The 12,573-nt window shown below is 39.3% G+C and overlaps 1 protein-coding gene across 12 annotated transcripts in view; it reads left to right on the top strand.

Moving 5' to 3' along the window:
- Nucleotides 1-11,581, top strand: part of ZNF567 (zinc finger protein 567) — a 29,897-nt gene extending 18,316 nt beyond the window's left edge. For 11 of the 12 annotated variants that reach the window (XM_055250892.2, XM_055250895.2, XM_063621270.1 and 8 more), the window contains 3 exons: nucleotides 616-742; nucleotides 1,011-1,097; nucleotides 7,184-9,561. In XM_055250892.2, the coding sequence (XP_055106867.1) occupies nucleotides 616-742; nucleotides 1,011-1,097; nucleotides 7,184-8,904 (1,935 nt within the window). In that variant the 3' untranslated portion in view covers nucleotides 8,905-9,561. Of the gene's footprint in view, nucleotides 1-615; nucleotides 743-1,010; nucleotides 1,098-7,183; nucleotides 9,562-11,414 lie in introns of those variants that run through there. The other variant, XM_063621274.1, reaches the window with a different exon arrangement.
- The last annotated feature ends 992 nt before the right edge of the window (nucleotides 11,582-12,573 follow it).

Below are 12,573 nucleotides of genomic sequence, written 5' to 3'. Positions count from 1 at the left end.
TGGTAACTTCTGAGCAGAAACAGTGTTTGTCTTGACACTTCCATAAATAAATATAGTTTTTGGCATTAAGTGGCTTCACAGTAAATATTCTCAGAATGTGTTGTTTAAAAATAACTGATGGATATTTTTACCTTGATTTTTGTTTTCCCTACAATATAAATCATAAAACAGGGAAAATTGTAGTCTTTCCATATTAGGATTCGTATGACTGCCACAAGGAAGCAGGGTCAAAAGTAGTTCCCAATATCTAGTCCACTTGTTCTTTTTCTTTTCTTTTTCTTTTTTTTTTTTTTTTTGACAGAGTCCTGCTCTGTCACCCAGGCTGGAGTGCAGTGGCATGATCTGGGCTCACTGGATCCTCTGCCTCCTGGTTTCAAGCTATTCTCCTGCCTCAGCCTCCCATGTAACTGGGATTACAGGCACGCACCACTATGCCCAGCTAATTTTTTGTATTTTTTGTAGACATGGGGTTTCACCATCTTGGCCAGGGTGGTTTTTAACTCCTGACCTCAAGTGATCCACCCACCTCGGCCTCCCAAAGTGCTGGGATTACAGGCATGAGCCACCACACCTGGCCAAGTCCACCTGTTCTGATTACAGTTCCATCCATTCTAGGGATCAGTGTCTTTCAATGATGTGACTGTGGACTTCACTCAGGAGGAGTGGCAGCACCTGGATCATGCTCAGAAGACTCTATATATGGATGTGATGTTGGAAAACTATTGCCACCTCATCTCTGTGGGTAAGAAAAACCCTCTTTGAAACTTTAGTAGCATGCACTTCCTCTCAAAGTGCCTAAGTGTGTATAATCTTGAATTTCAGGAATAAGAGGTGATGAATTCCTTTTGGTTAGCAGAACGAATGATTGTGTCTTCACTTGCCCAGTGCAAGGTGCTACCTATATTGTTACACAAATGGGTGTCTTAATTTGCAGTACTGAACATGCCCCCTTCCTGATTTTTCAATGGTATTATAGCCCAATCAACTTAAGTCTTTTTTTCCCTATTCAGGGTGTCACATGACCAAACCTGATGTGATCCTCAAGTTGGAACGAGGAGAAGAGCCATGGACATCATTTGCAGGTCATACCTGCTTGGGTGAGTTTCTGGCTTCTAGGCAGACACAGTCTAGCAGAATGTAAATTTAAAGGGGTCAGGTGGTGGGTGATACCTTTGAAATGTTTCAGGAATATCTTTTTTTTAAAGGCTCTTGACCTCTGAAAACCTTCATGCCTATAAAACTCAAAACCAGACTTTTATGCTAGGTATGGTGGCTCATGCCAATAATCTGACACTTTGGGAGGCCAAGGTGAGAGGATCACTTGAGGCCACGAGTTCAAAGCCAGCCTGGACAGCATAGCAAGACCCCATCACTACAAAAAGATAAAAATTAAAAATTAGCCAAGGTTGGGTGTGGTGGCTCACACCTTTCATCCCAGCACTTTGGGAGGCCAAGATGGGCAGATCCCTTGAGCCAGGAGTTTGCAACCAGCCTGGGAATCATGGCAAAACCACATCTTCACAAAAAAAAAATACAAAAGTTAGCTGGGCATGGTGGTGTGCGCCTTTAGTCCCAGCTACTCAGGAAGCTAAGGTAGGAGGATCACTTGAGCCCAGGAGGTCAAGTCTGTGGTCAGCCGTGATTGTACCGCTCCAACCTGGGAGACAGAGCAAGAGCCTGTCTCAAAAAAAAAAAAAAAAAAAAAAAGCCAGGAATGATGGCATACACCTGTGGTTCCAGCTACTCAGAAGGGTGAGGTAGGAGAATCACTTGAGCCCAAGGATTCAAGGTTACGGTGAGCTAGCATTATACCACTACACACCAGCCTGGGCTGCAGAGCCAAGTCTCTATCTCAAAAACAAAAACAGAACCAGACTTTTAAATATCACTCTCTCCGGCTGGGCACGGTGGCTCACACCTGTAATCCTAGCACTTCAGGAGGCTGAGGCGGGCAGATCACCTGAGGTCAGGAGTTTGAAACCAACCTGGCCAACATAATGAAACCCTGTCTCTACTAAAAATACAAAAATTAGCTGGGTGTGGTGGCACATGCCTGTAATCCCAGCGACTCGGGAGGCTGAGGCCACAGAATCGCTTAAACCCAGTAGGTGGAGGTTCCAGTGAGCCAAGATCATGCCACTGCACTCCAGCCTGGGCAACAAAGCGAGACTCCATTTCAAAAATAATAATAATACATATATATATCACTCTCCCCAAATACATTCTTTCCTAGTTTGCTTCATATTATCAAAAACAACTGCCACTCTGAATGTACCATAAGCCATCTTTCTTTTAGATCTTTTTTATTAGCTCGTGTATCTTTTTCTGGCCTTCTCAGTCCTTATCTTGCCATTGTGATAAGTTTCGTCAGGAAAGGTTTATTTATTTATTTATTTATTGGTTGTTTTTTGTTTTTGTTTTTGAGATGGAGTCTTACTCTGTCGCCCAGGCTGGAGTGCAGTGACGTCATCTCGGCTCACTGCAACCTCCGCCTCCCAGGTTCAAGCGATTCTCCTGCCTCAGCCTCCTAAGTAGCTGGGATTACAGATGTGCACCAACAGGCCTGGCTAACTTTTTTGTATTTTTAGTAGAGATGGGGTTTCACCATGTTGGCCAGGCTGGTCTCAAACTCCTGACCTTGTGATCTGCCTACTTCGGCCTCCCAAAGTGCTGGGATTACAGGCTTGAGCCACTGCACCTGGCACCATTGTAATAGATTTCTTTCAGGCTTTCTTCAGCCTGTCTTTAAAAAGAGAAAATTTATTGGTTAGCGGTCCTCGCCTTACTTACTTAACATTTCCTTTCCTTCATACCACCTCGGCTTTGTGTTCTGTGGTAAGCTCCCCTTCTCACTACAAATTTAGCTATTAATTTTAGAACTCACTTAACACAACCCAGGTTGATAAAGTCAGAGTTGCCATTTTCTTCCATTAAACCTTTGTGGTTCATTTTACATGGCTTTTCATCATTCCTGCAATCAATCCTTTGTTTAAGTGAAATAACACTAATTCTTATCCTAATTCCTTGAATGCTTATTTACAACTTGGCCTGTTTTCTTCACCACTGTGGCCATATCACCTGAAATATGCTTGGCATATAATAGTCCCAACAGATTTTATTTTTTTAAATAAATGTTTATTGTTTCACTGAACACTTGGTCTCATTTCTCTCATATGCCCTCACATGATCTACCTTTCAATTATAATGATTCCATCCATTCTTAGACTGATGCTGTTTATTTTATGTAGATGGCACTGATGTCAACATACAAAGCACATTTCTCCTACCTTCAGTTCATCAGGCGTGCTACAGTCTATCATCTCACCTATTTTCTGACAGTGTGTCAGAAATGAAAATCACTGGCTTTCTCAGCTCTTAAATTTTTTCCCACTATTTATTTATTTATTTATTTATTTATTTATTTATTTATTATTTTTGAGACGGAGTCCTGCTCTGTCACCCAGGCTGGAGTGCAGTGGTGCAATCTCGGCTCACTGCAAACTCCACCTCCTGGGTTCAAGTGATTCTCCTGCCTCAGCCTCCAGAGTAGCTGGGATTACAGGTGCCCACCACCACGTCCGGCTCATTTTTGTGTTTTTAGTAGAGATGGGGTTTCACCATGTTGGCCAGGCTGGTCTCAAACTCCTGACCTCAGGTGATCCATCTGCCTCGGCCTCCCAAAGTGCTCAGATGACAGGCATGAGCCACCGTGCCTGGCCTCCCATTATTTAACTCAAAATATTATTATTATTATTATTATTTATTATTATTATTTGAGATGGAGTTTCACTCTTGTTGCCCAGGCTGGAGTGCAATGGCACGATCTCGACTCACTGCAACCTCCGGCTCCCAGGTTCAAGCAATTCTTCTGCCTCAGCCTCCTGGTTAGCTGGGATTACAGGCATGAGCCACCACACCCGGCTAATTTTGTACTTCTAGTAGAGATGGGGCTTCTCCATGTTGGTCAGGCTGGTCTTGAACTCCTGGCCTCAGGTGATCTGCCCACATCAGCCTCCCAAAGTGCTGGGATTACAGGCCTGAGCCATCACGCCCAATCCCTTCAAATTTATTTTGTTTCTACTACAAAGTCAACTTGATTTTTCTGTCTCTCTCATCATTTCTTATGGATCTCTTCACAATTTGTAATATGGTTATCAGCTTGTGAAATATATTGACATCCTCCCATATTCTCATTTCTCACTGACATCATACAAAATGACAACTATCTTATTTCATGTATTTATTACTGGAATTACCATTCGTCTTTGTGGTAAGTTTTGTCTGGATTCATTCAATGTATATTGTTACTTTCCTCACAAAATATACCATCAGTTTTTCCCTATTTTTTATCATTTATTCTATGAAATTGAAATTTCTCTTCTTTCAGGAACTGTCACAATAAGCCCTCATCTGGTCTTTTCAACTTTCTCTTGGAGAAAATTCTTGATAATTTCCACTTGATCTAGTCTCCTAATTGTTGTTCATGAATGTAGGGTTTGTCATCACATAGATACTTTTCATTGTGTTGTGTTCTCCCTTTATACTATATCTTTTAAGTCTCAAGATTTCTCTGTGAATTCTTCCTTGATTACTGCACATCATATCTACCTTCCTTTTTTCTGAATTCCTGTGCTAACTACTGACTGTAACACAAACATGCACAACTCTTGAATACAGTCATATAATTTCATTCCTAATTGTTTATGCTTAAGGATTTTTAAGGATGCTTAAGGATTCTTTCCCTCAAAAATAAGATCCCTTTTGAATCTTCATTTCTTTGAAGGAATCAAGCATTCTTAAGGATTCTTTTCCTCAAAGATAAGATCCCTTTTGAACCTTCATTACTATGGTATTATTTAACATGTTAGGTATTCAGTAGTTACTGTGTTAATTGCTTATGGAGCTATGTAAGGGAGATATCTTTTCATCCATTCAGAAAGCATATACTAGTAAGTTCCTTTTAGATGTACCTACTTATGCTGTGTCCCTATGGATTGTGCTTGAAGTGGTTGCATTCTGCCAGACACCACCTAACTATGATTATGCAGTGATCATGTAAAAAAATTTTTTTTAAGATGGAGTCTCGTTCTGTCGTCCAGGCTGGAGTGCAGTGGCGTGATCTTGGCTCACTGTAAACTCTGCCTTCCGGGTTCAAGTAATGCTCCTGACTCAGCCTCTAGAGTAGCTGGGACTACAGGCACATGCCACCATGCCCGGCCACCTTTTTTTGTATTTTTAGTAGGGACAGTTTCACCACGTTAGCCAGGCTGGTCTGGAACTCCTGACCTCAGGTGATCCGCCCGCTTCGGCTTGCCAAACTGCTGGGATTACAGGCATGAGCAACCGTGCCTAGCCCAAAAGAGTTTAAAGATCACCAATAAAGTATTTATTTCTATGAAAAAGGGTCACTATCAAGTCTGCATTTTTCATGAAATATTTATGTCAAAGTGTAAGGTTGTTAAAAGATTTGTTAACAAAGTTTTCCTAGGCAATAATTATATTGAAAATTTTAAAGAAATAGAGCTTAAAATGGTAGGGGAAATATATGAAGGTTTTATGAGATCGTGGAATGGTATGATTTCTTTGAAGATTCTTTAAAGATAAATAGAAATAAACCTGGAAGGCAAGCTAATTAATTAAAAGAATGTGTGCACAAGTGTGTTATTAGGAATAAGTAAGGTATATATAGGGCAGTAAGTATTAGGCCTGACTGAGGCAAAAACTACCTGTTATAAACAGGTGAGATCTGTCAGGTAGGTGGACAACCCTGAAAACTTGTGAGAGTATAAAAAATGAATCTAGACAATATAGTTTTGTTTACAGGAGAAATTCCTTGTATATGTTGGAGTTCTTGGACTCAATGAAGAAACAGATTTTTGAGCATAGCTTTAACATTGCTTCATCAGATATAGATGATTGCAAGGTAAGTAAAGTTAGAAATAGCTATACTTTTATAAGAGAAATGAAGGTTAAAGTTACTCTATGATCTAGGACCAGATTGTTCAATCTACCATATGAAATTGGTATTCTGATCTACCATATGAAAAACTGGAATAAAGGAATCTTACTGCATTGGGGAAGGGTATAAGCCGGTCTTAAACCTGAAAAAGTGAGTCAGTAACTGAAAAGAGGACTAGTAATGAGAGTTTTGTTATTGAACAATTCTGAAAGAAGTGATTTAGCAGCAGTCTGAATACAGCAATTGAATATATTCTGATCTTTTTTAAAGTTGCTATTGGAAGTATTTTCCTAATTTTCCCTTCATAAGAGAAAATAATTCATAACTATGTAGAGGATTAGAGCATAGACTGTAGGATTTTTTTTTTAAATACTAGAAAATGAATTGATAATTTAAAAGCTAAATTAATCAATGATGACTACATAGAAAGAGGAGGTGGGTTGAACAGCTGGAAGTGTTTAACCACAGTCATCTAGGGATGTGTGTATAAAATATTGGTGATCGGCCGGGCACAGTGGCTCATACCTGTAATCCCAGCATTTTGGGAGGCCAAGGTGGGCAGATCATGAGGTCAGGAGTTCAAGACCAACCTGGCCAGCGTGGTGAAACCCCGTCTCTACTAAAAATACAAAAAATTAGCTAGGCGTGGTGGCACGTGCCTGTAATCCCAGCTACTCAGGAGGCTGAGGCAGGAGAATTGCTTAAACCCAGGAGGTGGAGGTTGCAGTGAGTCGAGATCACGCATTGCACTCCAGTCTGGGTGACAAAGCGAGACTTTGTCTCCAAAAAAAAAAAATTAAAAGTGATCTGTGTCCTCCAGAAGTAATCTTTCCTCTAGTATTTTTGCTAAACAAAGATTTCTACTAATTTTTCTTGTCCATCCTACTTATATTTTAATGCTTTTGATAGGTTCACTTCATTTTTTCTGAACACTTTTCTAACCATCAACCCCCTTCTACCATTCTTTGACTTCTTGGTTGGCTTCACTTTCTCTAAGAAGTTCTAGTGCAAAATGCAAAAGGTATTAATGTTTATTGTTTCCATCTTCATCCTTTTCCACTCTGAAGCAGTTTTTATTTAGGTTCCCCTCCCTGCACCCCTGCCAGGCCAGTGGTCATTTGTCCTGAGTCTCTTTTTGCGCCATATGCTAGACCCTAGTAAAATTCCTTCACATAGCAAGTGTGTGAAGATTCACAAGTTGTTATCAATTATATTCTCTTCTAGAAGAAAACTGGAAAGCTGAAGACTTTTTAGTGAAATTCAAGGAACACCAAGAGAAGTATTCTAGATCAGTTGTAAGCATCAACCACAAAAAACTGGTGAAGGAGAAGAGTAAAATATATGAAAAGACATTTACTCTAGGCAAAAACCCTATGAATTCAAAAAATCTACCTCCTGAATATGATACTCATGGAAGGATTTTGAAAAATGTTTCAGAATTAATCATCAGTAATCTAAATCCTGCAAGAAAGAGACTTAGTGAGTATAATGAATATGGGAAATCACTCCTGAGTACTAAACAAGAGACTACTCACCCTGAAGTCAAATCCCATAATCAAAGTGGCGGAGCTTTCAGTCATAATGAAGTTCTTATGCAGTATCAGAAAACGGAAACTCCAGCACAGTCATTTGGATATAATGACTGTGAGAAATCATTCCTTAAAGGGGGAGGCCTGATTACACATAGTAGAACTTACAGAGGAGAAAACCCATCTGTATATAATAAAAAAAGAAGAGCAACCAATATTGAAAAAAAACATACATGCACTGAATGTGGGAAATCTTTCTGCAGGAAATCAGTATTGATTCTGCATCAGGGAATTCACTCAGAAGAAAAACCCTATCAATGTCATCAATGTGGAAATGCATTTAGAAGGAAATCATATCTCATTGATCATCAGAGAACTCACACAGGAGAGAAACCCTTTGTTTGCAATGAATGTGGTAAGTCCTTCCGCCTAAAGACAGCACTCACTGATCATCAGAGAACACACACAGGGGAGAAATCATATGAATGTCTGCAATGTAGGAATGCCTTCAGATTGAAGTCACACCTCATTCGTCATCAGCGAACTCACACGGGAGAGAAACCATATGAGTGTAATGACTGTGGGAAGTCCTTCCGCCAGAAGACAACACTGTCTCTACATCAGAGAATCCATACAGGTGAGAAACCCTATATTTGTAAAGAATGTGGGAAGTCCTTTCACCAGAAGGCAAATCTTACTGTACATCAGAGAACTCATACAGGGGAAAAGCCCTATATTTGTAATGAATGTGGGAAATCCTTCTCCCAGAAGACAACCCTTGCTCTTCATGAAAAAACTCATAATGAGGAGAAACCCTATATTTGTAGTGAATGTGGAAAGTCCTTCCGCCAGAAGACAACCCTTGTGGCACATCAGAGAACACATACAGGGGAGAAATCTTATGAATGTCCTCACTGTGGGAAGGCCTTTAGAATGAAGTCATACCTCATCGATCATCACCGAACTCACACAGGAGAGAAACCATATGAATGTAATGAATGTGGTAAATCATTCAGTCAAAAGACAAATCTCAATCTACATCAGAGAATTCATACGGGGGAGAAACCCTATATTTGTAATGAATGTGGGAAGTCCTTTCGCCAGAAAGCAACCCTCACTGTACATCAGAAAATACATACTGGCCAGAAATCCTATGAATGTCCTCAGTGTGGGAAAGCCTTTAGCAGGAAGTCATATCTCATTCATCATCAAAGAACTCATACGGGAGAGAAACCATATAAATGTAGTGAATGTGGAAAGTGCTTCCGCCAGAAGACAAATCTTATTGTACATCAGAGAACTCACACAGGTGAGAAACCCTATGTTTGTAATGAGTGTGGTAAGTCTTTCAGTTATAAGAGAAACCTCATTGTCCATCAAAGAACTCACAAGGGAGAAAACATTGAAATGCAGTAAATGATGTGGTTTCTTATATGAATTCTTTACAAGCTATTGTAAACGTTTAGTTTTAAAAAGAAAAGCATGCTGAAACATGTTAATGTAATTTTAAATCACAAGTCTAATAATTATTAAAGTACCATACTGAATAACTGTCTACTGTTTACTAGCATATAAAATGAGTATGATCATTATTATTGAACTCTATCAGCTATGAAGCTAAATTTTAAAGTCTTCAACTGCTCTTCCTACTGACTCAAATAGTTTATTTTTTAAAAATACTTATATAATACATGCAGAGACAAGATACACAATGATTATAAGCATTAATCTCCATAAGAGAAAATATTTATGAACTATATTTCTCATTGTACTCTGTAATAAAAAGCAGTTAGTTGTTACTTACCTAAGAGTTACCACTTCCGTAGCCTATAACATCAAAATGTAGTTTTTGCATGTTTTCAATTTTATAAATACATATTTTATCAGACATGAATTATTTTGTGTCTTGCTTATTTCACTCAATGTTTTTAAGATCTGTACATTATTGCATGTGGCAGTAGTGTATTTTCATTTTGCATACTATTCCATTTTAAGAATATATTGCTATTTATCCTATTGATGGATATTTGTATTTTTTATACTTTTGTGTAATAATAAAAATACTGCTGTAAATATTCTTGTTTATGTCGTGTGTGTTTGCGTATATGTATTTCTGTTGAATTTATACCTGGGACTGGAATTATTCATTCCAAGGGTATATATGAGTTTTTTTTGGTCATTCAGACTGGAGAATTTCTACTAAAAAGAAACCTTGCGGCTTTATAATTGTGAGAAGGCTACTAATAAATCATGGACATGTGAATGCAGTATATGTAGAAGGCCTTTAGCTGTCTCTCAATGCTTAAATGCAAAATAAGCAAATTCATACTGGAGGGAAATCTTGTAGTTGTCATGATTTTAGGGGTACTTTAGCCATAGCTTATTACACCTTATTTAATATCAAGGAATTAGAATTCATACAAGAGAAAAGGACATTGAGAAGGGAAATAGGTGAGGAAAATTTGAGAGTACCAGAGTCTTTTTTTTTTTTTTTTTTGAGACGGAGTCTCGCTCTGTTGCCCAGGCTGGAGTGCAGTGGAGTGATCTCGGCTCACTGCAACCTCTGCTTCCTGGGTTCAAGCGCTTCTCCTGCCTCAGCCTTCTGAGTAGCTGGGATTACAGGTGCGTGCCACCACGCCCAGCTAATTTTTGCATTTTTAGTAGAGACGGGGTTTCACCACGTTGGTCAGACTGGTCTCGAACTCCTGACTTCATGATCCGCCTGCCTCGGCCTCCCAAAGTGCTGGGATTACAGGGTGACCCACCATGCCTGGCTACAACATAAGCCTTTTATGCCGTAATCTATGTCATAGGAAATGTAAGTCTCTGAAAATCCCAAATAAATGACTAGAGCGATTTTGATGTTTGAGAATTGGAAATCTGCAAAGACAGTGACTTCCACGGTATCCTTTTGGCGAGAAGAGTAAGCTCAGTGGCAACTTGAACAGCGTTATTGCAGGTCCTTCTTGGGAAGGATTACTTACAACCAATATTTACTACATATATGAAGTAATAAAATTCAGTAGAAATTGGAATTTATTAATTTATTATTTTGAAACAGAGTCTCTGTTGCCCAGGCTGGAGTGCAATGGCATGGTCTCAACTCACTGTAACCTCTGCCTCCTGGGTTCAAACGATTCTCCTACCTCAGCCTCCCAAGTAGCTGGTACTACAGGCACGTGCCACCACATGTGGCTAATTTTTGTATTTTTAGTAGAGACAGGGTTTCACTATGTTGGCCAGGCTGGTCTTGAACTCCTGACCTTGTGGTCCATCCGCCTCGGCCTCCCAAAGTGCTGGGATTACAGGCGTGAGCCACCGTGCCCAGCCTGAAAATTATTTTTTAAAAGATTTAGAACTGTAAACCATATCTGCATAAACAGATGGTTCAGGGTTCAAATATTTGACATTAAATATATTAAACAGACCCTCTAGCCTGTTAGAAAGGGACAGCCATTGCCAATCAGTGGTAAATGGAACCATTCTTGTCAATTCTTATTTTTCTGATAATTTCATAGCAAAAAATGAACAGGGCAATGAGACAAGCATAAAAATTTAGACTTGATAGTAGCATACAGAAAACACACGTGTGTGTATGTGTGTATATATGTAAAATGCCTTGTCTATAATGACTAGACAGGTGTCATTAAATTTAGCCTTAATAATTGATATATGCATATTTTTTAAAGAATATACATTTTAAAAAATATACATTTTTAAAGAATATAAAGAATTAATAGGTTTAATAAACCTATTAAAGTAACTAAAATAGGTAATTATAGGACTTATAATCAGAACTGTGAGAACCCACGGATTTTGTCATTGTGAATTTATAGGGGAGTTGTATACTAGTATATGCTAACAATGGTGACTAACAGAAGAATTGTACTCATGACCAAAGATGGAAGCCTACCTTGCTTTTCTAGGTGGAGAGGATGGCCTAACTGGATGTTTGTCCTAGCATCAACCCACGAAAGATTTGGGGAACATGTGAGTCACATTCTCTTGGACATTCTACTCCCCTTTGATTTTGTATTTCTAGACATTTCAGTGGCTACCACAAAAAATAAAAAGTATCTGTGGCATCACTACATGTGCTGCCCTGTCTCCTGATTTACTGATTATTATGAAATAGCCATGTACTGTTTCAGTAGAACATTGTATCCAATGTCCACTTTATTTTCAAACATACTACATATATTCATGTTAGCTCTTGAATATGAAGAACTAGAAAGTATCAGGTATTAACGGGCAGTTTTATAAATGGCCAAACTTTGAAACTTTTGAGGCCAGGCGTGGTGGCTCACACCTGTAATCCCAGCACTTTGGGCTGCCAAGGTAGGTGGATCACCTAAGGCCAAGAGTTTGAGACCAGCCTGGCCAACATAGTGAAACCCCTCCTCTACTAAAAATATAAAAATTAGCCAGGTGTGGTGGCGCATTCCTGTAATCCCAGCTACTTGGGGGGCCTAAGGCAAGAGAATCACTTGAACCCAGTAGGTGGAGGTTGCAGTGAGCCAAGATGATGCCATTGCACTCCTGCCTGGCCAAGAGAGTGAGACTCCGTCTCAAAAAGAAAATACAATCAAGAACCCAGAGATTATTTAAGGATGTTTTATTATCTAAGAAAACTTCCAGTATAGGATATATAAACAATTCACAAAAGTATTTGTATAATAATTATTGGGCATCTTTCCATAATCATGCTCATAACTTTCAGTTTTAACATGTTCTTTGTATGAAAAACTGATTAGTTTCTTATGAAACTGTCTATGGCTGTATCATATGGCAATTCTGTATTACTTTTTTTTTTTTTTTTTTGAGACAGTTTCACTCTTATTGCCCAGGCTGGAGTACAATGGCGCTATCTCAGCTCACCACAACCTCTGCCTCTTGGGTTCAAGCGATTCTCCCGCCTCAGTCTCCCGAGTAGCTGGGATTACAGCCATGTGCCCCCATGCCTGGCTAATTTTGTATTTAATTTAGTAGAGACAGGGTTTCTCCATGTTGGTCAGGCTGGTCTCGAACACCCGACCTCAGGTGATCCGCCCACCTCGGCCTCCCAAAATGCTGGGATTACAGGCG

Source organism: Symphalangus syndactylus, chromosome 17 (genome assembly GCF_028878055.3).
Source record: "Symphalangus syndactylus isolate Jambi chromosome 17, NHGRI_mSymSyn1-v2.1_pri, whole genome shotgun sequence".
In the NCBI taxonomy this organism is placed as follows: domain Eukaryota; kingdom Metazoa; phylum Chordata; class Mammalia; order Primates; family Hylobatidae; genus Symphalangus; species Symphalangus syndactylus.
Note: the sequence above shows the minus strand (reverse complement) of the source record. Positions and strands in the feature narration are given on the sequence as shown.